Genomic DNA, 27,331 nt, shown 5'->3' with positions numbered 1-27,331 from the left:
AGTATGTCACATAAAATCACAGTGAAATACCTAGAAGTTTGTGATTGTAATGAGACAAAATGTGGAAAATTTTCAGGGATATGAATACTTTAGTCCACAAAATCTGGATGTGAGGAGTTAGTAGACCAACTCAACATGGCTGCTTTAGGTCTATTTTCATCTGAGACATTTGGGGCTAAAAAGAACATGGTGAAGGTCTGTTTTGAAAATTAAGCCACCTCTTTAAACATGGCGGAAACCAATCCCTCACTCTGCCCAAGCTATTACTGCAAAGCTTCCGCAAATATGCTCTGCCTGTTTTCTACCCACGTCCCTGAACTTGGTGTGGTGTCTGGTTTTCACTGTTTACACCATAGTAGAATGTCGTAGGTGCGTTTTCAAAATAGCCACAAGAGGCCGGGGAGCACGAAAGTACTTCACAGCAAATAAACCATTAGACGGAGCCCACCGCCAGAAGAACACAGACCCGCACGTTTGTGTAGCAGGTAAAAGTGTTCCAGTCTGATTTGTAAAATGAAAAACAAAAGTAGGAAAAGAAAGACTGGCCAGAATATATTAAGGAAGGCCCACCTTTGGCATATAATGCAGCTCAACCATGTGCCTTACTGCACAGAGATAAACATTTCCATGTGCTGGAAGGCTACCTAACAACCAAATGATTCCAAGAGTATGGCGTAGACAGTCTACCTCATTTTATTTCTGTGCTTATTTTTCTTTCTTCCAGTGTAGCCCAGTCTGTGTGTGTGTACTCAGACAGTCAAGGCAGTCCCAATTAAAACATTAAATGCATTTCACTCCAAGCATATTACGCAAGACCTTTTTATAGCAATGCAACAAAGTTACCCCTTAATGGTCATCAAGTTTAATAATAATATAGCGATGAGTCTTTGTGGCGTTTAAGTCAAGCAGATGTGTATTTCTTTTTTTTTAATCCTCGTGGGCAACATCTGTCTGACCTCTGGACGTTCCTCTCCATGTTCCTGACATTGTCACCGGAGGCTGTAAATCCTCCACACAGACTCTGTCGCCAGATTCGCTTTTACTTTATTTTTAGTGACTTTACTACAACGAGAAGCTGCAGAGGAGAAGATTACGAAAAGCGAATGGGTGGAGCCCGGAGCTGCTGAGAAGCAGGGGTGGAGTTTCTTCACTATTCTTGCCAAGCTCAGCAGAGTTTATCAGTTTAATTGCGGGAATACGACCATAATTAGTCACAGAGAATTACAGGGGGAAAGCCTGAAAGCCAAATTAGCTCCAGGCCTTCCAGAGAGCTGAAAACCTCAGGAATCTGAAACAGGGAAGCGAGGGACCCACTCTGGGCTTTAACTAACTTTCTCCACTCGCATTCCATCTTGACTTAGCTGACAGATGAAACGGAGCTGAAAAAAAGAAACAAAGAGCAATTTAAGCCACTTGCTTAAATAGAATTCATAAATATAAGTAGGCTATATAGCATATTATTTACTTAAGCTGCTGCAGTTTTACGTCTGTTGATTGCACACTCATAAAGTAAATTGCCTTATTAAAATCCAACTATTGCCTTTTTGTAGCATATGGACCCATGTTTGCAGCATAGATAACGACAGCTTGCTGAAAAATTCAAAGGTGAAGACATCCAACTTCTGAAGCTGCATTTCCCTGAAAAGAAGAACTTCCATAAATCAGAGCCCAATGCTTATAAAGCAATCTATAGTGATCACTCCCAAGTCTTTTCTAAATGTGGATTATTTTTAAAGGAGCAATGTGCTACATAAAATCTGCAGGCTAACTTAAATTGAGAGGAATTCTTCCAAGGCACTGCAAAGAATCAGAACCGGGACTGAAACCCAACTATTCAGGATTGTAGAAATTGTTGGCGGCAACCACTGAATTAGCAAGTAATGACATTTGTTTTTACCTTATATTTTCCTAATGGGAAGAGGTACATCAACCTATAATTTCAGGATTACAAACCTGTTCCAAAGTATTGTAAGTGAAATATAGTAAGAAGACAGATTATTCATAGTTTCCAAGCAGTTAGCACATCTGCTGGTCTTTCGGGAAGCAGATTTCACAATAAGCTGACGTCAAGATCAAACTGTTGAATCATAAAAGGTCCTGCAAGAAAGTCTACAAACTCAATTTCAGACTTTGGAGGCTTGAGTGGTCATGTGTTAAAGTTCATGTCAGTTAAAGTTCAGAACAAAAGACTGAACAGGTAAGACTTAAAGTGTAGTCAGAACATATCTTCATACAAAACAGAACAGTAGTACCGGTGTAGTTTGTGAAGTAAGGTCTGAATGAACCTTAAGACTGGAACATCGCCCTTTGGACCCATAAGACCAAAGTAGAAATATTTGGCCACAAAACACAGCAGCACATTGGAAGAAATCTAAAGGACAAACTCCTCCACCCAATGATGGTGATGGTGATGATTTGGTTTTAAGGTCACAGGATGCCTCACATCCCTTGAGAGAACAACAAATTCCTCTGAATAGCAAAACACTTTACAGCAGATTCAATATTTACAAACCTGATGACAATTACAGTCTGTAGTCCCAGTATTCAGTTTGTGTTTTTCCTAGTTAATGCAATACTGTAAGCTGGTTTGCTTAGCTTCAAATTACATTTTTAAGGTTTAGAGAACTTACTGAAGAAGTTCTGTCTTAGTTAATTTTCTGTATTGGTGCCTTTAACAAAGGACATGCTTGTCAAGCTGCTTAAGGCAAATAATCTTCTGTTATTTTGGCTGAATCTGGTGCGCAGTGTTCTGCTTGTAGAATATAAGCAGAACACTGCACATAATGCTGGTAAAATACATAATACATAATACAAGTAAATCTGAAATGTTTGTATGAAGGTACCCAGAAAAAAGACATACTATTCTAAACCTCCACCTAAAGGTTACACTAACTAACATTAGCCGCTAGGTTGATGATGGCAGAAAACTGTTTGTGTTGTTTCCTACTGTATGTTAAGATCACAAAACATCTTCAAGAATATTTTAAAGTAACTTCCTTTTCACAGTCACCATTGTCTCGCACATTTGAATGTAAATTACATTTTGAAACATCTTATAAATCATTGTAACCTGTGTTTTCTCCCTACAACAAGAATGCCAAAATAAATACACCAGATATATTCAAAGTGTCAAAACTCCATTGGTAATAAAAGTTTAAAGAATGGGATTTCAGGAGGTTTTTAAAGATCATCCAACAGTTAAGGCACATCCACATTGGCAGAGTTATTAATAGCATTAGATAATTCCTTGTAATTTTATAAAAGGGAAAATCTTTGACTTATGAGAGAGAAGACCAAATTATAACTATAGCTGCACATTCCACTCATTGTAAAGTCATAATGCTTCATTAACCTCAACAAAATTTAAAAAAGAAAATAATAATCTGTTGACATTATCTGTCTTGTGTGGTCAAAAACATGTAAGAGTATATATCCTTCCAACTCTTCCAACATAGTGTAGCCACATGTACATCAAAAAGGAGAAGTGCATACCAAATGTTTGAGATCAATTACCCAAGTGCTGGAAGACTTCACTGAGCAACACCCAGAGTCTGGGAAACGGCAAAAAAAAAAAAAAAAGACAGAAAACATGAGGTGTTGCAAACAGAAGAGGGTGGTGGAATGTTCAGAAAGGCCTGATAGATGAAATGAACACGGAGTAACTCTCTGGTGGTACTAATGTGATGAAGGCCTTTTTGTGACTGATTCCATCCTCTTTTTCTTGATGAGATGTGGGGGAGCCAATGCCAGGGCTCGCTGTTTTTGAAAACTGTAGGGGCCCCCGTGGTGGAGAAAACAATACCATATGTCTCTGCGCCACTCTGGAGCGTTCTTCTGACGTCTTCATGTCTGAATCAAACCCAGTAGTGAATACCCATGGTTTCCATTAACAGTTACAGGGACGTGCTCATGCGAGAGCTCAGACTACAAGCTTTCAGCTAATGAAAGAAACACGGGAGTAAAGAGGCGAATCTTGGCAAACAAACAATGACCAACACACAAGCCAACGACCAAAATTTACAGTGTTGTTCCATCAAGAGGCATAAAACATTTGCTTCAGATTAAGTCTTTCAAAGATGCAAGTGAGCCCCCTCCCCAGCCACCCAACAAAACCAAACCCTCCAAAAGAAATACATACATTTGACCACAAAGTCAACACAGCACACTCTGCACATGTGTGCCACTTCAGATCCTGCTTTCCCTTGATAAAAATGAAAACTGGCTGTTATTCAGTCTTCATATTTCATGTCATTCCATAACCAGGATGATTCCTGGCTGCTGCTGATTGACAAAAAGAACTGCCGAGAGCATGTTTTACAACAAAAGTCTGGATTCTGGCATAGTAAAAGCTGGCAGGGTCCAGTGGCCAACAGCAACTATGTACTCAACATCTATGAAGCTTTGCCAGTGAGTCAATTACGTCTACAGAGAACTCAGACCAGGAAAAAGGAATGGCAGAACTTATTCCAAGTTCTATTGTCTTTCTTTTAGAAGGTGGAGTAACAGACGTTAACTAGTGGGTTGAAATATCCAGCATAAAGCTCAGACTTAGCTCTTCTTTTCTTTCTCCCACATGTTTGCTGCCCCACCTACAAGAGGTGATCAATGGAGATCTGGAGCTTGTGGATTTGTTGTAGCTTCAACATACCTATCAAATAATCATGTGATCAGCAGTCTCTGAAGAACATAGCTCCATGCTGAGGAAGCAATCGAGTTATTCGATTTGGGTATGTTGGAGCAGAGACACATCTAAAAGTTGCAGTACACAAGACTATGAAGACTAGAGTCTGATGCATAACAGTTTATATTTGTGGTAGCCAAAGTCGGTCCTTGGTTTAATAGACCTGGATCAAATGATGTCTCATTAGAAGCCCTAAGAAGAACATTGACGTGTTGAAAAGGTTGTTACTGCTACCAAGGAGAGAACTGAAACCTGCAGGATGCTGTTCCTTCAGGACCGACTTTGGCCACTACTGGTTTATATAGAGTCTATTCTTGGGTTAGAATGTCAAAGGTTAAATCTAGAACTAAATCCAGTTGAGAATTTGTGGCAAGACTTGAATTTCAGAGCTATTATGAAGTAAAAGGGTGGGGAGAAGTTTGAGAAAATGCACAAAGTTCTTCTACAAAGTATTGACTCAGCAGGCTGAATACAAAAACATAGGGCTGGGTGAAACGGCTTCAAAATAAAATCTTAAATTTTTTTTTACACCAAATTTGATTTCTTTCCCCTCATTTTTTTCTTAAAACTTTTTTACAAATGACCCAAAATATCTTAAAAAATTGGCTTTTATTTCCATCATTCCTTGTGTGAGTTCACCTCAGTGTCAAAATAAATAGAAGTTGTAAAGCATGCTTGTCAAACAATATGGTAGTTCATGGCCGGGCTAACGTCATTCTAAACTTTGAAAACCCAAAGACTGCACTGGTGAAAAAAATCCTAATTTTTCCAAACATTGCATTTTTCTGCTTAATCGATAAATTCCAGTTATTGCCAGGCCTACAAAAACACCCCACTATTTTGAAGTTTTCATAGTAAAAAGAAAGAGGGTAAAAAAAATGCAAGGGGGTATGAATACTTTTGCACTGTGCCGTCAGTCAAAGAAAATTAAAAAAAAAAGAACTCTCAGAGTGTCAAAAACATAATCCTGTGATTAATTCAGTGTTTCAGTTTCTATTTTTTTTTTTTATTTCACTTTAAGTTTTAATAGTTTTACTGTAACTTTCCCAAGTTGCAGGGATAATTTGGGACAATATTTTTTTTCCACAGCAAGGAATATTGCTATGGGCAATATTTTTTCATGGCTGTCACATCCCAGAAATGAACAACTTTAAATGTGATGTAGGAGTTTGAGTGTAACTGTGAAACAAAGCATGTCTCAGTGGCCTTCTAGTTTCTAATATCACCGGTGAAGTGCAGAGCAGATTGTTCCGTCAACAATGTGTTGCGAGGAGTTCCAAGTTTGTGGCATGTTAAGGAGCTGTCACAGTGGAAAGAAGCAGAGAAGCAGATCGGTGCCTGGGACTCCTCTGGCTTATATTCCAGCAAGCAAGTCAGGTGGGTGAACAAGAAACCGGCAGCGTCTTATACCAGAAGCTGTCACTCAAACATGAAATAGTTAACACCTAATTCAGTCGGGCCCCGTGGAGTCAGTAAAACCATTAGCTCAGCTTTGTCTGACTGCAGGGGCCTCTCGCTCCACTGTTAAGTTTCCACACTTAACGACCCAGCTTTTGTGCATCTGACAAATACCAGCAGAAAACACTAAGAGTGAAAGCTGACAATTTGGCTTTCACTCAGTGAATATACTTTTGATTGTCAGATATGTCTGATATATATTCCTACAACACAGAGACGTACAGTGCGCTGTAAAACTATTCATACCCCTTGAGCTTTTCTCAGATTAAGTCACGTTTCAACCACAAACGTCAGTGTAGTTTATCGGCATCTTCTGTGACAGACCAACATAGGCATGGCAGCAACAGAGATCCGAATTAAATACAGATATGTGGTTCTTCTTAAGCCTTTTTTTTCTCCCTTGGAGCTGAAGCAGAAGTGAAAACCGATGACTTTGCTGGGGAATGATGTTCAACACTGTTAGACACACAGCAGCAGCAGCTCTGCCTGCACTGCATGTTTTAATGACGCTTCTCAGCTGTTTTCTGTCTGCCACTACCAACAAGTGAAGGCATTTACTTTGACACTGGCCTGCTGCTCCCCACAGACTCCCCGGCCAAATGCACATCCATCTGCATTGAATGCATCATTCTGTTAGACATGAGAATATTTACATTACAGAACGTAGAAGCATATGACGCTCGGCCTTTAAGGCTGTCATGTATATTGCTTTGAAAGCCATTTGCTTTAAAAGATTTTATTAAAAGAGCTTAATATTAGATGAAATGCAGTTAAAAAAAAACATCATAGCTACTACACAGAAGCATTATTGTGCAGGAAGCACTTTAATGTGGAGGTGAAGATTACTAATATTACTGAGTGATGAAAGCCCCAGTCACGCAAGTGGAAAGAAGTTTCATAAGGTCTAGTGGAGGCTTATTAATACTCTCCGCTAAATGTCAAATAGGCTGGGACACACAAAATATGTGTCTTAACGTATCTTAACGTATATCTTAACGTAATGAATGCGTTTATAGGCGAGTCGCTATACAGTGCACCATTTCTGCAGCCGGTACATGTCGCGCTGGCTTTTACAGCAGGATGTTTTGCGTTGGAGAAGTAAGCAGGAAACACTTGAGCACATGTGGAAATCATTTGTGTACCTGATGCTGCATTCCTCCACAATGCTGTGGTGTTAAGATGCAATTGAAAACGATACGATTGCTTCTGGGAAGGCCAAAACACAGAAAAGCCTTTAGACCACAGGAAGGCAAAAGCGGAGGGTGAAAAAAAAGATTTTCATATAACATAATAAGGGCTTGGCCTAGGCTTCTGGTTTGCATTCTGCGGTAATTCTTCTCGTGTGATACACAGGATTTCAACGAGAGCACTAAAGAAGTCCATTTTTAGGCCGTTTTCTATTAAATTTCCCAAAGAGGCCCCCTGGTACCTTTGCTAAATATTGCTGGCTCCCTCAGGGACCCGGTTCTGGCTAAACCCTTGCTAAATATTTTTATTTTTCTCAACCAATTGTACCCTGATTCTAACAATAACTCCTCTTCAGCTAAGGTACAAAAAAAAAAGGGCAGGGAGATGCGGGGGGGTGGGGGGGGGGGTTAATAATTAACTCCTACAAAACAAGACCTAAATCCTAGAACATTTACTGCCACTCCTCAGGAGAATAATAAACATATTCCTTTTGGGATTTTAATTTTAAATTCTTTATATACTGTAGAATGATTTACCCAACAAGCAACTGTTTCTTACGTAGCAAGATGCACCTCAACCACATGCTTTTTATAGCCATCAGCAATATTCAGCCATAATTCTGGCTGAATATTTGACCACTCTACTTGGCAGAATTATTGGAGCTCATTTAAACTGATTTTATTCCTGGAACAGATTGAGGATACAAGCATAACCCACAAGCTGTAAATGTGTTGAAGAGATCATCCTAATGGTAGTCTGCTTTGATCACTGCCAAACCAGTTCTGATGTGTGTTTAAGGTCAATGGACCTTAAACACACATCGAGGTTTTGGCTGTCTAGCCAATGATGTGAAGTGAGGTAGTCTGCCCTCCTCATGCAGACTACCTTGACACCTCCAAACATCCATCTTCTCAAACTGATCAAACCTCTCAAGGTTTTTTTTTTTTCTCTCTCTCTCTCAAAATCGGTTTGGTTTGCCAATTGGTTGTTGCAAATTTCAGTTCAGCTTCAAAGTGTTGACTTTGGTTCCATCTTGGTAGGAACCATTTCCATGTGAATACAAAGAATCACTGGTTTCCAAGCTTTTTACAGTTTATGGCAAGCATGGTGAGTACTGGATCGCTGCTGAGGGTGGTAATTTGGGCCTTTATATAGACCCTGGCAACTTGGTGATACATCAGAAGAACTTCTATTTATGTAAAGTTGTTTGAACTGATGATCTAAATTCACTGCTGTTTAAAATGGCTTTAAAAGACTTTCCCTGCTTGTGTGAATATACAACTCTCCTTTTAGGATTTTGACTGTTGTTTCCAATTGTTCTAAGAAGCGGTCACTCCTAGTGCCAAATAATATCAAATATGTTTCTTTCATGCTGGCAAAGAGAAACGAGAGCCTGCCAATCAGTTGTTGACCTTTGCAGAACCCTCAGAAAGATTAAGGTGATCTTGTAAATACTTAATGCTGTGTGAGTAATTATGAACCTCCACAATATAGTCAAGCATGTGTAAGCAATTCTTATAAAAAATATTACAATAGTGTGTTTTATAGTCTTTCATATAAATCAAAAATAGCCTTGATGTGTGGAAAAAGACTACCTTTTTTAATGTTTTTCTAAAAGCATTTCACAATCTGCTTGCAACACAACTGAGCATCGGAACAACCTTAGAGGAAGCTGGAAATCTGGCTGAAGACTGATACATCTTCATCTTCCTCAACAAAATGATTTAGACACTAAAATAATAGATGCTATAAAATAAGAAATAACTTAAACATGACATGACATCATTTTGGACTAGTTTCTGGTGAAAATATCTTAGTACACTTGAAATATGTATAAGTAACTTGTCAGCAAGATATTATTTTCAGCAACAATAATACCTATACTACAGGATTTTTTGTTTTAAGTCAATATTTCCTATTGCATAATCCTACAATATTGATGAAAAAATACTAGTTAAGTTGAAAGATAATTTTAATTTTAACAAGACATTTTTCCCTTATTTGTGAAATAATTTGCCAGTGGAACTTGTACTTTTTCATAAAAACAAGCTCCCATATCTCACTGAATAGTTACATCTAAGTTATTTTTGACTTATTTTAAGTGTACTAAGATATCTGCACCAGAAACTGTTTTTGCAGTCTTTGTATTAGTGCAGTGAAGATTTTATGTGTTTTTGCCTTTTTGTTGTATGAACACAAAATGTAGGCACCAAGCCATCTATCATGTTTCTGGACAGAAAGAGCCATTATTCACAAATGATAAAGGAAAAATACTGAACAGTGGTGAATTTTTCAAGGAGTGACTGGCCAACCAAAATTACTTTAAGAGTGTATTATTAACTCATCCAGGAGTCTACAGAGGAATGTAGAGGAACATATAAAGCACTGCAGGTCACATCTGCCTCAGTCAGAGTCAATGTTCATGATTCAACAATGAGAAAGAGTCTGGACAACAATTGCATCAAAGAATGGCCAAAACTGCTGTGGAAAAAAAATTAACCCAAAGACCTGCTTGAATAAAACTTGTTTAACTGTGACAAAAAACAATTACAAAATTACTTGTAAGAACTGCAACTGTAAATTCCCAAACAAATAAAAGAAGATTGATAACTTGCTGCACTGAATACGCCTGTCATTTTCGCATCACAGGCCAACCTCCTCTGCAGATTTGTGATGCATCAAATATTTTAGTCATAGACATAGGCAACCGGGAAGGGAAGACAGTGAGGAAATGAACACAAAGCTTGAGGAAGAGGGATTTAAAGGCTTTAAGTGATGCAGGACTCACATGAAAGGTATGATGGATGAACGGGGCCAGGTTCTCTGCCTTAACATTCCATATCACAGGTTGGGGGGAGTTAAGCACAAAGACCAAGCGCTTCTGGTGCTGGCGCACGGACTGGATGGGCTTGAGATGCAGCTCAACCTGGTGAGAGGAGGAAATAAGAAACAGAGAGGGTTCCCATGAGAAAGACAGCAAGATTTCCTTTTCACAGCGGTGGAACCAATAGTGCACATCATGATCTCTTTTCAATTACAAATACATGACATCAACATCAAACCTTTGGATTTTCTCCTTTTAGCAAGAAATAGGCAAAACAAAGGGACTATCATTGTGTAAACACAGATTTATTGTGTTGTAGATTGTTCCTCTTTATCTGGCTTTTGGGGCTGTTTCTGAACTTTACTGATAAAGTGGAGAAAGACAGCACGCTGGGTTCTCCCTAAAAGGATCTTGCTTTGCTCTGATATGCATCCTCAGAGGGATCTGAACTCTCACACAGTGGAGTCTTTGTTAAAGGCAGAAAGCATAGTAAGTGGCTGGTCTCTGTTGTGATCTCTACAGCAATGCAACTATGTGTTTGGTTCTCATAACGCTATTCAAACAGATTTTCACTGCTAGAATGAAGGAAAGAAAACAAACTTTCATGTGGGACCTTATTCTGTTTCCTTCTTCCCTGGATCATTTGGACTAAATACAACTCAGCATGGAAGTCCACTGAACCCAAACCCATCTGACACAAATCTGCCACTTTGTTCAGTTATCTTTCTGAACTTTTAAATTTAGACTTTAATTTGTAAGCTTTGCACCTCCAGAGTTTTCTTTCTCTCAGGCTGTTTTGGGAACTGGCTGAAAGATTTAGTGAGCTGACAGTCACACTCTTCGTCTTAAAAGGCTCCTTTTACTCACGTTAATCCAATTAGCCCCATCCAGTGTGTCAGCAGAAAAAACCAGTAAATCACAAACCCAGCCCACATTATGGGACTTAACGACCCTTGAAGTAATTTAATCAGTTACAGCTAACAAAAATATTGGTCCTGCTTCTTATGAAAACACTACCTATCATGGAGACTATTTATAGGCAAATGAAGTGATCTGATTTTTTTTTTTTTTTTTTTTTTGAGAAAATCAACAACTAAACTTTGCTGTTCTTTAATTATTAAAGATCACGGACAATCATTTGAATGACTGATGTAAAGACAAGTTAAAGCAATCTGCACATCTGCCTTAATTGTATTAACATTTTACAAACTACATGTTATTTACTTTGCACTCTTTCTTTCTTTGTTTGTGTAGCAAAAATCTTACAGGGCAATTTTCACCATGGGAGGATCAAAGCAAAGAGGAGAAATAATTAACTTTCATGCATGGACTAGGTATATTATTATTCTAGTTCCAGCGCAGTGGAGGAAAACAGTCTGAATCTGCTTCAGTTATTTTTGCTTTACTTTTAATATGGTATGATTGACCTAAATAAAGATGAGCTCAGTCATAAAAGAATAACAGCCTGTCGAAAAAACTGTATCCAAAGCTCCGCACATCACATTGATTACTTATCAATCCATGATCACAAAATGGAAACCTACAAAAAACTAAGCCACAGCTCAGGTTGGAGAAACTTCTACCAGGACAACACTTAGTTGGACATACGTTATAAGAAGAAAGTAAGAAGTTTACCACATTTTACCATGGCAAGGCAAACGTGTGGAAGAAGGTTCTCTGGTCTGAATAAAAATATCACACATTTTTTATTTTAAATACATTTAACAAATATACACTGGTTTGTGTTGTGCTATGATCTAAAATTCAAAAAAAGTGTGCAGAATGTTGTGGTTGTAAGGTGACAAAAAGGGGAACATTTCAGGAGGTAACATATTTTTGCAAAGTTCTAGATTCATATTCATACATGAAAGTGTTTGCATAATTTATTAGCTGTTTTGTATCACTGAAATGTGTAATCATATTGTGAAGGAATGACATTGATATATCAATAAATGCTGGAGAATAATCTTAAAATGTGTACTCTGTAAAGCCAGGCTGTTTCATACCAAGTGGTTCAGAGTCTTAGAGCCATTTGTCAGTTTTCAATTTTTCAGTTAGAGCAATCACATTAATGAGGAAAAATAAGAAGTTCATATTTTCTTGTAATCACTAAAGATTCTGGCTGAAAATTAGGATCAGATGTTTTCTACTTAAGAACGTCAGTGTTTTTTTTATTATTATGAATAAAACCACTACTGCATTTACAAAATCTATCCCTGATAAAGTCATTTAGAAGGAGAGAGCAGCACTGTGAAAAGAGAAAACAGAAGCATCAAAGCCCAAATATTTTACCCCTGGAGTAAAGGAGCACAAAGCAGAACGTTTAAAAACGGCAATGCTGCAAGAATCATTGAGATGTTCCTTTGAGACAGGAAAATGGAAGAAATTACCAAACACTTATCTATGAGGCAATCTGGATGAGGATCTAAATAAACAGATCACAGACTCGCTGTCTTTCCTCCAGATGCCCCCCCTCCACCTCCTCTTCTTCACGCCGTCTTTACTCCAGACACTGGGAAAAAGTGTTGTTCCTCTGAGAATAACAACAACCGAGATATAATCATACCTGGCTTGGCTTTGAGGTCCTGGCTTTGAGAGATGGAACAGGGGGGTAAAAGAAGAATGAGAGCGAGGGGGAGACTTGTTAAAAAAAGGAGGAATTTTAAAGCCAGACAGAAACATTTCCAGAAGACGTGAGTCACCTGAGCACACAAGCATAAACAGAGCACTGAGACGGGGACCTGCCAGGAAGCAGTGAGGGTCGAAAAGCGTGAAAAGTGTGATAATTCTGGACAATTTCTTTTTGAGAGATTAGGCAGATAGCAGGACTGGGCTTGACTTGAGGTTGCTAATTAGTATCTAATCGCACTGAAGTGGCAAATAGAAAGACTTGACCTGGGCTCGTATTGGGAACCAAGTCTTATGAGTAATCTTTTTTTTTTATTTAAAGTGATAAAAGTCTAATCAGAGGTGTTATTGTTGTTATTTGATTAATGTTACCCCCTCTGAGTTACAATAATGTATTCTAATGAAAAATGCCTGTAAAAGGAGTTCTCAGAAGCTTCCACGTTTGTCTGATTTTATTTAACGGATCCATTAAGCAAGGATTTACAGAATGAAAGCCACAGGCCGCTACTCTGACAGCAGATTCTCCAGTTAAAGGTCCGTTGGATTTATTAACCTGGGACATTCAAAGACCCTGAGCTACTATGAGCTCATAACAACTTGTTTACAGCTGTAGTTTTAGAATAATGAGCACACAGACATTTCTGACCAAAACAAACTTACCAAAGTCTCAGCAAATAATTTGCTGTTAAATTACCATCATAAATCAGGTCACTTCTGGTTCTTCATATTAAATGGTATTTCCTGTTTGACTCATTAAGAAGACCATATTTGACCAAGATTCGTTTGAACATAAATGCATATTTCTATGCATTTATAAATATTTTTTTAAGTAATTAAAGTATGGACAGAGAATGGACATCGGTGCGTCAGAAACTGACAGCAGACTTCTAAGCCAAGGTTGACAGTTTCTGTGAGTTTGTTAAAAAGAAAATGATCACAAAGTGTCACCAGAACCTTTTATCAACATGGATGAGGTCCCTCTCACATTTGATGAGATAAATAAATGTTACTTATAGTCTGGAAAATATGGTAAGCACAATTCAAGGCCAATTTTTGCAAGTTGAGTTCAACGTTCAAAAAAAACGTAAAGGTGTTAAAAGTCCATGTTTTAAATCAGGTCTAGGAATAACTAATAAATAAGAAAATAATCCACAGCAAGTGTCGGTTCCAGGGAGAGAGAGGGTAATTTCAATCATTTGAGACTTGATATTTGATCTGCCCTTGAAAAAAATGACTTATAAACATCAATGGCAGACAGAAGATGAGTCCAGCAATCCACAACATCAATGGTTTGCAAGTGATTGTTGAGGACTCAGGAGCAGAATCAGCTGGTGTTAACATCTCTCCCCATAGATCTGCCATCATGAGGCTCTGGCATAGCTTATGGATTTGGCATGAAACCTCTTCCTAGCAAGATGAGCCTGGGAAGAAGAGGTGCAGAAAGCATGGGAGTACCTCTTGTGATTTCTGCCAGGATCAGCCATATTTGTTTGGATACAGGAGGCTGAGGCTTATGGATTATTAGGAGACTGGGACTGGGATTGAGAGGGTCCTGGGGTGTGTCTGCCAGCAGCCACTGCTGTAGGTTTGTCCAGGCATATCATGTTACTGAAATTAGACTTCACACGGGGGACGACAGCTGGAGCTGTGCAAGCATGGCAGATCAAGAAGGCAGCATATAAACAATGGAGCTATACAAGAGAAACAATAACCAAACCAGAGAATGTTGACTCCAAACAACAAACCCTACCAACTGAAATACCAAAATACATTAAAGATGTGTTGTATCAACCTTCCAGACCACTCAGGTCTTCTGGTTCTGGTTCTGCTCTGCATCCCCAGAAACAGAACCAAACATGTAGAAGCAGCATTCAGCTTCTATACACCACAAATCTGGAACAAACTCCCAGAAAACTTCAAAGATCCTGAAACAGTGAGTTCTTTTAAATAAAGGCTAAAAACCCACCAACTTAGAGATGCCTCTGATTAGTAGTAAGTGGAACATTCATCAACATATTTGACTTATATTTGCTTGATGAAGGCATTAGACAAAACATAATGTTTATTACTGGTTTCATAATCGGTAACTCTGTAATATTTTTATGCTGTAAAGCATTTTGAACTGAATTGTTGCTGAAATATGTTATACAAATAAACTTGACTTGACTTAAAGACACTAAAAAAGATTTCTCCTAGATGTCTCTTCTTTGTAAAACAAACCCACATGGGTGCTTTTAAATCCCTCTAGTGATTGTGTGCTGTAATTGTTGTGGGTGATTTGCTTCCCATGTCCTGAGCATGTGGTTCTAATTTTATGATCTTCTGAGGCGAGTAAATTACACTACCTTTCAAGAGTGTTTTACAAAGAGTGTGCATCAACACGGTCATGTGATACCCTTTTAAGTTGAACACCATGCCCTGTGGTGAACATGGCAGTCGACCCCGCAGGATCAGCTCCACGTCAGAGTGGTCTCGCAGGAAAAGGGAGTTTCCTTTATTGACAGAGGTAATTAAGTGCCTGATGAGCCTCAGCGATTCAGAAGAAAACCCAAAACATCCTATAATTAGGCAAAAAGTAAAGCTAATCTGGCCAAACACTCTCCCTCCCAGGAAACAATTATCAGCTCAAGAAAGAATGAAAGCACAAGGTGTCCCAAAACATGAACATCAGGAGCTCACTTTAAGAAATCGGTAAACACACAGACAACTGAAATTACAACAAAAACCTTTAAGAAGGATATCACAAAGGAGCACTGCTAAGGTTAGCTTAAAATCAAACAGCTTCGACCTGCCAAGGACCAATCTGTTCAGTTATCTGATGTGTGTTTGTATATGAGGGTGTATCTTGTCTGTCTACATCTTGGTTCTTTCTGGATCACTGCAGTTACACAAAGGGAGGAAGGAGGAACATGGACCTGTAGCCAAGGAGTTCAGTGATGGAAGCAAGGAGAACCAATGGCTCTTATCAGCCTGATCCAAATTTTCCAGCATGATAGGGACGCTACCTGGAGCCTTTCCCCATGAACTGCGATGCTTATCAGTCTGCACTCTGCTCAATGTCAGACACCAGAGAAAACCAAAGGAGAAGAAAAAGCCCAAAAGACGTCAAAGTCAGATGGAGCATTTGGATAAAAAACTTTAAAAAGACTGGATCAGATCTACAGATCCTTGCAAAAGTATTCAAATCCCTTAAATGGATCTTGTTGCCTTTGAAACCACAAACTTTCATGTATTTTATTAGGTGGCTAATTGGGAACTGGAAGGAAGTCTTACACGGTCCATTGCAAGCATTTAGATTCAGCCCCCATCACAGAGTTAATACTTTGTAGAACCCCGGCTCACAGCACTAACAGCTTCTGGTCCATTGAGGGACGTCTCTGTACCCTTTGCACATTAGAAACTGAATGTTTTGCTCATTTTTGGAATACCAGGAAAATGGCTTGCCAATGATTCTACTACCTGAACATCCTTTGATCTGAACTATTCCAGTGCAATTCTGGCTGTGTGGTTTGGGTCCCTATCTCTATGTCCACTGTCGTTAAAGCTGTGCAATTTGACATTTCGAAAATAAATTTGCTTAATGGAAACGCGACACTTTTGAAAAACCTCTCATTTTTCAATCTGAAGTTTTGGTGTTTCGAGGAGGTGGTTTTCTGGCCGTATCAAAATGAGTGTATTTTGCAAAACTGCAAAGGAAACACTTGTTTTGCATGACACTAATCACATGATTAGCAACAGAATGTTACTACTGCCGGAAAACACAAAGAAGATAACAGGAAGTGGCACAAGATGATGGCGCGGCATGATTTTTAATTAGTTATCGCGTGAGCAAGCTTATTCACAGGTGACTTTAATTGCAATTTTTTTGCTTAATTAAAAACACACAATTGAAAAATTGTGCTTTATCAACATTATCGGAATATCAAAGTTTTGCCCACATTTGTAGAAACACAACTATTTTCTTCCTAGAAAGAGAACAGGTTTTCTTTCAGGATTAACCTGCGTTTAACAGTTTGCAGCTGTGACATGCTCTTTTTATTTTCTGCTGATGTACTTAATCGTACATCCTAACCAACTTTTTCCCTAACCTGTGCCACTTTCTCTTTATGATGCTTTTGGTTCACTAATGTTCTCCATCAATCACTCTGCTGACTCTGCTGACACACAGCAAGAGTCAGCAGAGTGATTACACTTATCAGGGGTCTTGTAAGGGAAGTCTTAGAGTAATGGGTTGCGATGAGTCCATTACACTTTTCAGTTTTCCGTTTGTTAGAAATGGTGAAAAGTAGATATATTCTACCTCCACAAGGTGGCACTACTTTGTGCTGATTTATCACAAATACAAAAGCATGGTTTGGCAGAGAAAAAGTAGACTTTAAAACTAATATTAAAGCCAATACATTTATTTGTTAAGGGGATTTAGAGAGTTATGATTCCTATATTAACCAAGAAAATTCAAAGCAGAAGATGCGAGAGCCAAATCTTGGATTCCATGTGTGCATGAGTGAATTGACTGGGCCTCTGCTGATGTGCATGTGGTTCTACTGCTTAAGCTCCCCATAAATGGACATATAATGAGACCGCAATCCTGGTATCTAATGGAGCATTGTGGAGGTGTGGATAACTGTGTGCTTTTCTTCTGTTCTTCAATCTACCATTTTCATTTTAATGTGCTTTTCTTAAAGAAAAAAATGGATTTCTTCAGATGCATAGGGAGTGTGTGCATTGTTGCCAAACTGTTATAACGTCTGTAGGCCCACACAGTTGGCTGCACCAGCTGTGTGGACTTGCTGATTAAATTTGCATCAGCCGAAGCTGAAACTGCACAAGGTTCAACCAAAGTGACAAGCTTGCTGGTTTGTGCTACCAACATAATCTAGTTTACGTTTTTATCGCCACAAAAACCTTAAAGGCTTAAACAAAATCTGGAAAAAGCACAGTCGCCTAAAGGGAACACGATGTGGCAAAATCCTGGCTTCAGTGGTTACGAACCACTGAGAGCAGGCCTGAGAGCAAACTTTGCCGGCTCCCAATGTGTGTGTTTTGTTTAGTGTGTGAGCTCAGCTTAGCTCTGTTCTCACCACTTGTTTGTGCTTTGTGAGTTCCTCCAGCCAGTCACTTACACAGTCTATGATATCTGTGAATTCCAGCTGATAAAGCAATCATCTGCTCTGCCTCACCCTGATCAGGGTCTGCGGCCGCATTTGATGTCTGTTGTACTGATTAGAGAAGGAGGAACGATTTGAGATATCACCGGCCCGTCTGTTTATGCCCCCCCCCACGGGACTCTGTTTTGAAATGCTGTATTTTGCGCCAAGCTAATACACGTTTCCAGCTCGTCGCCATGGCGCAATACACTGCTTGAAAGCAAATGCATGTGGAAAAATGCTATACCTGGATCTTGAATCCAGAGCAAAGGAGCCAGAATGAGGCAACTGTTCTTTCTTTGGGTCAACCTGTAAAAATATGACTACAACATCCCTGAAGGATTAAAGCTCAGATGAAATATGAGCAGGCCACTCTGCCTGAATCTCATTTTCTTTAAAGTAAAACTCACTGTCATTCCCTGAAACTGTGAAAGCGTTTCATACTTCTTTTTAGGAAACCACAGTGTAGTGAAGCCTTGCATTTCATCCAAGCGCTACAGCTTCCACGCTAACTCTTACTTGGCCTATTTATAGGTAATGCTTTCGAATCTAGTCCGTCCCCGCTGTCTTCGGGGGCCTGCATGCGTAAAAGAGAGGAGAGGGGTTTCTGTTACTCTGTTCAGGGCCACTGAAGCTGAAGAAAACATCACGTCTTATTTCAGACAAATGCTAATAACACAAGGGAAAGATAAAAAAAACACGTCTAGACATGCTTGTGTCAGAGCTCAGAACTTTATGAAAACAGAGACTTAAGAGGGTATGAAACAAGAAGTCTCATATTTAGAGGACGCAGATATTAAAAAAATCAAGAGTTTAAGAGAAGAAGAGAAAAAATAAAAAGGTTAAATCTACATGTTTCTATCTGGCAGAATGAATTCCAGATAGTCTGGTGCAGCCATCAACACGACTCTTAACTCTTAAGAGACCGTAACCGAAAATGAATTACATGCCACTACTCTTAAGCTTTGCTTTACCATAATCACTTAGAGAAATTACATTTCAGTGCAAAAGAAACACAATGACATGGATCAACAGTAGAAAGAAATAACAGGGACATCTGATAAATTGGGTGCCATCAGTTAAACCAGTAGGCCGGTCACCATAGCAAATTTTGCTGGATGATAAATTATCTCAGAAGTTATTACATTAAGTGATAATGCTGTTGTTTTGAGACCATTCCTGTAATATCACTGAATGCCTTTTGAATGTAAGCTTATCCCAGACCATGATGTATGCACAGTGACTACTGAGTTACTGTGTTGCACGTACTGATAGAGTGTTGGTGTAAAAAGGACTGGGCTGGAGCCAGAATGCTGACTCTGAGTCATGTTCACCTGTGGCTAACAGTTCAGACTCTGCAGAGCGCCTTCACTGGCGCACGCAGGAAATCCTTCACTGCTTTAGAGAAAGCGGAGACGAACCACAACTTTCACATGAAGCAGGCCTCACACACTGCACCAGCAGGGTGTGTGTCTGAAATTCTCCCTTGTCCTTATTAGCCCATAAGCTCGGTGTGAAAAAGCTGATTTGCTCCCCGTAACTCATCGAGTCTTGGCTGTGCAGTCGCTCGCTGTGATTCAGAGGGTCAGTTTGTGTTTTCATGTTGCAGATGGCCGACACTGAGCCACAGGCGTTCCCCGTGCTGCAAGGCCGTCGCTCAGAACACACCAGCTCAGCCTGCTCTGCAGCCAACATGCTACTTCCTCTCTCAGAGGTGAAGAGGAGAGAAGAGAAAGAGAGAGAGACTTCTTCAACTGCACACTGACCAGGTTGAAAAAAGCAAAGTGATGCCAAAGGAGGAAACTGATTTATCACACCTCAGAGTTACGTGAAATCTGTTCAAAGCAAAAGAAAAAAAAAACATCCACTGTATCTCTGCAACAAGTGAAACTTTGAGAAATACCAAAACAACTACCGAATACGAGCATAAACGGAAACTGGCTGATCACTAAATAAGAGCACAACTCTCTTATGTGATGACACCTTTGGTACAGATGTGCAAAAACTGAATGAATAGTTTCGCAAACTAACAAATAGCAGCCAATCTGAGCCCGGTTCCTCTTCAATAAATTTAATCACAGCCGTTATTTAGTTTCCTGTGATATGGTGAAATTTTTTAGTAGGAGTTCCAAAAAATAGAGAAAAATGTCTCAGTAGGGTGTGATGTGATTCTTTCTAGGTGTGTTTAATTTCTGCAGACACCTCTATCTGAGAACCTGGGCTTTATTTTCCCAGGAAATTAATGTTTTTCTTAAAAAAAAAAATACTGTTAAGGAAGTTCAATTTTCAATGTATCTGTAAAGCAAAAAAAAAAACAAAAACAAAAAAAACAGATTCAATAATTATTTTCATATCAGTATTTGAAAATTGGCAGCCAAATCTCTGATCAGTGCACCTTTAACAGTAGACAGGCTGGACTATAACTGGGTCAATCTGGAATGGACTGCAGCACAACCATTAATTATATAAAAATCTGATATACACCACTAAACCCAACATATTTCCCAAAGCAGCCATTTGCAATCCAAAGAGTCATTTTTCCCCTCACTCCAGCAAAACAGAGCCACAAATGTTACGTGAACTGTTCTGTTTCTATTTCTATGTTTGAAATACAGAAAAACATAAAAGTTGGTAAAATAAAACAAATGGAATTGATAAACTCTTTTCTGTGGGATGCTGAAATAATGTTAAAAAAAAAAGTTTCAAACCTAGACAAAAAAATCAATCCAAGAAAAGTCTTCTATTGTGGAAATTCAATTCCATTATTCCATAATAAAAGAGGAAAAAACTACTAAAAACGTGCTTTTGTTATTTGAGCTATACTTAATTTAGCTAGTTCTTGTCAATTTTTAGTCCAAAGTATTAGGAGCCACTGTAGAAGGTTCAAAGAGCCACTTGCAGTTCTGAAGCCTCATGTTGCAAATCCTAAAGGCTGCTGTGTGGGACAGAAAGTTTGTGCTTGACTAACTTAATGATAGTTAATAAGGTTTGTATTTGGAACCCTGGTGATCTAAAAACATTATCAGCTTTAAGGTTTGGGAGAAACTCTTTCACAATGTAATCTCTTGATCGCAGGACAAACTGTTTACTTGGAGCCGTCAAGGATAAATAATGGAGAACAAAGTGGCTGTTTAGCTCTGCTCTTTCAAGTGAATGTGGCCAAGGAGATTTGAGATCTCTTTATCTCTCTTTATTTACCCATAATTCCTTTAATCTATCAGACAACCTCTTCTTCCTGTCATGAAAGATCAGGGGCAGATTAAGCTGGTGACGGTGTATCTCCAGCACACTCCTGCTGAAGGCTGGCGGAGGAGGAATTTGAGTCCAAACAGGGCACTGTGCTCCACAGCTCAGGTGGACCAGACTGAGTAGAGGCGCTGGTTGTCCTTCAGAGGGTCTTATCTAATCAAAAGCAAAGATCTTGAGAACCACAGTGAGCTTCAGCATGGTCAGCTGGTGCCAGAGTGACCTTCTGTAGCCAAGGATGGACTATAGGGACGAGCTGAACCTACAGATAGGAGAAGATGACTCGACTCCAAAGCAACATACCGAGCTCACTGATAAAAGAAAACATTCTGTTCATTTTTGAAAAGAAAATATGAGGCTCCCTGGAAAAAAAATATAAACTTTAACTCTAAGGAGACTTGTAGAGTTTTGAGGGTTTATTTAAAAAAAGAAAGAAAGAAAAACAATCAAAAGCTAAGTCGGGTTTGAGGCAAGGGCTTTGTGTGAAATAAAAACAGCATTATTTAAGAGGCCAAAACTAAGCTCAGAGTGTAAAGTAAAGTAAAGTGATTAAAGAAGTAGTTATATTTATGACCTTTTTTCACCCTCATGTCCTCAAGTCTTCATGAAGCACATAGACGGGATTATCTCGTCAGAATGTATTTCTGATGATATTTCATAAATATTACAGCACAAATGATTAAACCAGAGTAAAGCCAACATTTTTTTGAAGCTGTTAGTTGACAGTGAACCACGGTAACGTAGTGTTTGCTGTCTGTAATGGAAAAACTGGGTTTAGCATATTGATCAGTAGTTTCATTAGAAAAGTGGGAGGTAAATGTAAATGGTGTCACAAAGGAAGAAGGCTTTATCTTTGGTTGATTCATGTGGTTCTATGTTAATAATAGACAATTTGCACACAAAAAATGAACACTGAAAGACAAGGTAAATAATATTGATCTGATAAATTATTAACTTAAGGTAGCTCCATGCGTATTGCACCTGTGACAGAGTTTGAATAAATTCACTCAAACTCCTGAGTAGACAGATTTGTAGTAGGGCCAATACTTTAATACCTTAATTTAGATTAAATAATTTTAAAGCGTTAAAAATGTTAATGCAATTAGTCATCTTTTTGATTATTTCTTTAATTTTACATACAAAGTTTCTGTCTGGAACCCTTGTATATGTGCATTTCTGGTACAACCATAAATCTGACACACAAGCAACATCCACAAACAACCCTGGACGACAAAGCCACTTCTCTTGGGTCACTGGGGTTTTAATTTTTGCTTCATAAAACAATCTGATGGGATGCAGAAAAAGACTATTGCTCTTTTCAGGTTGTCCTAAAAGGAGTTAGCCTATCAGTGAAGCTATTCAAGTTTGAAATAGCATCTCGATGCTAAACATGTAGCAGAAGCACAAACATCCCCAACGCTAATGTCAACGATCAATCACAATCCACATTTCTGAAGAAGTATTTAAAAATGCTAAGTGAGTGATCAGGGGTTTACACCAATTTGATGGACGAATAACCTAAATAATAGATGCAAAACAATAGATATATTTGTTGTTTGAGCCCTTTTGTCAATTTATTCAATAATTTACCAGGAAGAAGTGGTTTTAAATTGAAAATGCTGCTTTTCTTTTACATGGTTTTCTATAAAAATACAATTAATTGCAATTATTTAATTGATTACAGACCCTGAAATTAATTCCATTAGAAATTTTTCGAGTCCAACCATTAATTTGTAGATGACAAATGTGCTTCAAATCATTGCCTTATTATTTTATCAGTGGTTACATCCAAAGAATACGAGGGACTCACTTCGCAAAAATATGTTTCCTCACATGCAGGGAAACTGCTGCAAAAAACAGTTTTCTGGATCATCATGAACTTTAGGTTTTGTTGCAGTCAAGAAGACCAGGCCAGCCCCAGAACCGTCTGCTCCTGAGGAATGTGCTGTAGAATTATGGTTGACAGGGCTGGCTATACATCTGCACATAGACTGAGGCCTTTACTTTTCACAGTAAAGTATCCTCATACAGTTCATGTGTTTGGAGTGGGCTTCCTTACATTTCTATCCAAAACCATCACCACGAGCAGAGTATAATCAAAATATGAAATGAGCACAATACTAGCCAACATGATGAAGTACCATGTCACAAGCCATGTGACATGGTACATGTAAATGAACATTTACATGTAAATGTTCATATAAATGATGAACATTTAGATTGTTCATCAGAAAATGTAAATGTTCTGGTGAACATTTACATTTTGTACATCAGAACAAAATGTAAATGTTCTGATGAAAGATCAGAACATTTACATTTTGGATGCATCTCCAAAAATTCTCTGGATCTGTCAAGCCTTCACATAGAAACTAAACTCGAGCAGGTCAGAGTGAACTGCAGACATTAAGAGGAAGGGCAAATTGTATGTTCATAAATATGGTGCATTTGCTGAGACTAGCTTTTGGAAAATTGAAAGTGACTTTTAGTGTTCTACAGAATAGCCTAGAAAGAAGCAAAAAAATTAAAAAGCTGAAAACTGTTGTTGACTATAAAGGAACATTCACAGTTTAAAGCTGTGATATCTAGGTTTAAGATACATGCAACAAAAGCAAAACATCAATCTCTCAATTAAAATAATAGAATTATTATTTGCAATTATCATCTGTATGAGAGAGCGATTATCAAATGGGTATTATTATCATTATGTTGTAAAACGCCTCAGCAGTGCAGGAACAGTTCTTCTCCTGCAGGTACTTCAAAGCTGCTTTCTGGATTCCACTCAGCAGCTCCAAACTGCAAGCCTGCACATGCTACCCTACACACGGTGGTGACAGCTAAAAATCCAGACGTGAGACTTCTTCACTCATGATTCACGTTCAAGGTATGGCTGACGAGTCGCAGTCCAGCCGCAGGATCTACGGCGTAAACCCTGAAGATGGGGAGGGGCTTCACTATCAGGAGATATGAAGAGGACCAACAAAATACTTGATCCTTTTCTAAAAGTTGAAAAAACTTTTAGGTTCAGGTAGAGAAAACTGATGTGATCGGGTTCAGATAATAGTCGCTTTACTTGGTGAATCTGTGTGAGTTCGTCACATACTGCTGTGTGTTAAAAGGTCACACCAAGGTATCAAAATGCACAGAGTGTGTGGATTTTCTCAGAAGCTGGTCATGAGAGGATGGTCTTTTTCAGGCACTAGACAGATGAGGAGGCGGAGCTAATTCAGATCAAATGGAACAAAGTTGAACTTTAGTCTTTAGAAAAAGATATCCTCAGACGTTTCTGAGCTTTGTTTTTTCAAGTGTGAATGACTCACTCTTGCAGGCGTGCTGTCTGGGCCCTCTGCAGCATGTCCTCTCAGGTTAATGACGTGGACCTCCTGAGACAGGCTCATGGTGCCTTTGCTTGCACAGCCTGACATGGCGGTGAAGCTCTTCAGGATGGCCTGCACAGGGTGTCCAGTCCCAACCGGCAGCAGCTCACATGGACTGCGAAGCAATGGCCCTTCGAAGCAAAGAAAAATCACAAAGAACACATACATCACATGTATATTAAGGGAATATATATCTGTAATTTTTAATCAATTTGATAAGCACATATTGGATAGTATGAAGCTAAGCAATAAATAACAGCTTTATACAACTATTCATTCACCTTGAATTTTTCCCACTTTTTGGCAAAAAAGATTACAGGAAACTGATGCTGCTCATCGCCATAAACATATCATGTCTACAGTGAGACATGGTGGTAAGATTTGATTCAAATCCCAGTAAAATTCTGAGAAGTTTGTGGTTGCTTTGGTCAAAAAGGGCAAGACACCTTAATCAGGGCTCTTGCAGGTTTCAGCAAGTCAAATTTAAGACTGTTTAATACCTTTTAAATGCCACTTTGAATAAGATTTATAACCAAAATACAATAAATATAGAGGATGATGGGGAGATTCTGCTACACTACAATCAAGCATGGCAAAAACTAACATTTCGGAGGCTGCTTGCGGATATCGGGAGAGTCTGTGTGCTTCTCACAGTGCATATGGCTCTCTACAGTCTTAACTCCTGTAGCACCAAGCTTAAAAGGTTTTGTTTTGTTTTTTACAGCCTTGTATTGGTTGGCAACAGAAGTGAGCCAGTAGCAAAAATGAACATCATCCAGGCAACTAGACAAAAGAGGTGAAGTTATGATTGAGTCGTGTATACAGAGGGGAGCAACCTAAATAAGGACAAGATCATGTTTTAATTATGGTCTATGTCAGGGTTCACTATACATGAAACTACATTTAAGCAACAAGATTTATGGGTTGTTTACAGGCTGCACTGAAGAATGAGGGCATGCCACACTGTACACTTCCGTTCTGTCTGCCATCTGTACAACCCACTTACTCAAAGCCAGGGTCTTTACTTTGTCACCCAAAGGCACCGTGGTTCATAACAAGATTCAGTTGTTGAAGCAAAGCAGCACACTGCCCAGCAAAATGTGGCTTTGACATGGTCAGGTTTTCACCTCTCAGTTCATCCTTGCCTTGTACCAGTCAGGGAACGCTAACATTTCAAATGCACTGCATTAAATTAAAAGCTTGCCAACGGCAATCTGATGGAACATGTGGAAACAATTAAAGTTTGAGAGCAAGACAGTTCGATGGCAAATGTAAATTTTCCCCCGACTGAAAACATAGTGCCTCAGCAGAGGGATAAACCACTGGGGAAAAGTCGGCTTCTTTTTCAACCTCGAACACACAGCCATTGTTTTCTCTTTCTGTGCTCTCCAATAAGTCTATGTTAGATCAGCATAAAGCTACACATCACACATGGCACACCTCCCCTGCGTTTGTTGTGAGAAAATCAGGCACGTTTTATTGTTCCCATACTTGTCTGACAAGGAAAAAAGCTATCTCGAGCTGAATTTTGTGCCACCATTTATCCAAACACAGGGAGACAGAAGCTTATTAGGAGCTTAAAGATCATGTTTAAACCGATTAAGACAAAGTAAGATCCCGCAAGGCGATAAAAACAGAAGGCCTAATGGCAAAAACCTGTGATGGATCAGTATTTCCACCCTCTGCCTTTGACCCTTATACCCGCTTCCTCCCAAAGGAGCGCAGGCAATTCCCTCCCTGAACATGTCATCACATCTCACTCCCACAAACACATCCGAGGGCACTCCGACTCACTTTTTCCCCCCTACTCACATGGAGAATAACAAACAACCGCCAGACAAACAAAGAAAAACGCAGCTCCTTGTCAGAGACTTCCAAGAGATTACAGCACCAGCTGGAGAATGATCTGATTTTCTAATTGTTTAGGAGCACAAGAGAACAAACGATACAAAGAAAGGGAAAAAAGTAAGGAGACTACATTTTTTTGCCAGTACACATTTAGGTAAATAAAGGGATAGTTTAGAAGTTTTAAAGAAAGTTGCTCCTTTAAGACTTTTTAATACCTTTTTAATACCATTTTAATGCCACTGTTATCAACTTTTTAAGTTGATAATAGTGGATAACTTTATTTTGTTGGTTCCTGATATTTGGACTAGTCTTAGAGGAACCAAGATTAGAGCAAATTATTCATGTTTTTTAAACTTTTCGGGAAAATGTCTCAGGAACTTTATTTAATGCTATTTTGTAGATTTTTATAATTCACTGCTTCTATTCCCAGAGAGTTACTTAGGGCAGAAACAACCTACGTGTTTTGTGGCCAGTATGTGTGTCACACAGGAAGATAATTGGTGGCCCACCATCTCCAGCCCCCATTTCCTGTGTGCAATTACCATTGGACTATGCTCATAACCATCCAAAACAACTGTGACAAGCTAAGCTTCATAAAGTACTGCTCACATAAGTCAACAGAATATTTTTGAGCTTCTAATTTGGTGCAACCTCATTTTATTATTAGACATAGACACGTTCTTTAAAAATTTGGCAGCTTCAAGAGTTTCAATGAAAATGTATAAACAAAAGCATTTTCAGTTATTCCTACTCTGGCTGTAATAATTAGGGGTGCAACAATACATCAGCCCCAATTTCTTTCATTTTGGGAGATCTGCAATCAGCTGATATGTGCTCAGTAGTAGGTGGGGAAAGGGAAATGTTTCACTATTGCATGCTTCATATATAACATAACTTAGTTCTGGCCCCTCTTGTTCCAGGGACCAACTAATCTGAT

General features: G+C 38.9%; 1 protein-coding gene across 2 annotated transcripts in view; it reads right to left on the bottom strand.

Moving 5' to 3' along the window:
* The window catches only part of tgfbr3 (transforming growth factor, beta receptor III), an 80,000-nt gene that overhangs the window by 30,921 nt on the left and 21,748 nt on the right, over nucleotides 1–27,331 (bottom strand). For both annotated transcript variants that reach the window (XM_007554701.2, XM_007554702.2), the window contains exons 3-4: nucleotides 24,490–24,677; nucleotides 10,116–10,253 (exon numbers count right to left, since the gene is read on the bottom strand). In XM_007554701.2, coding sequence (XP_007554763.1) covers nucleotides 10,116–10,253; nucleotides 24,490–24,677 — 326 coding nt within the window. The remainder of the gene's footprint in view (nucleotides 1–10,115; nucleotides 10,254–24,489; nucleotides 24,678–27,331) is intronic.

The sequence above is a fragment of the Poecilia formosa genome, unplaced genomic scaffold (assembly GCF_000485575.1).
Source record: "Poecilia formosa unplaced genomic scaffold, Poecilia_formosa-5.1.2 Scaffold65, whole genome shotgun sequence".
Taxonomy (NCBI): domain Eukaryota; kingdom Metazoa; phylum Chordata; class Actinopteri; order Cyprinodontiformes; family Poeciliidae; genus Poecilia; species Poecilia formosa.
The sequence above is the reverse complement of the archived record's forward strand: the minus strand, read 5'-3'. Positions and strand labels throughout refer to the sequence as shown.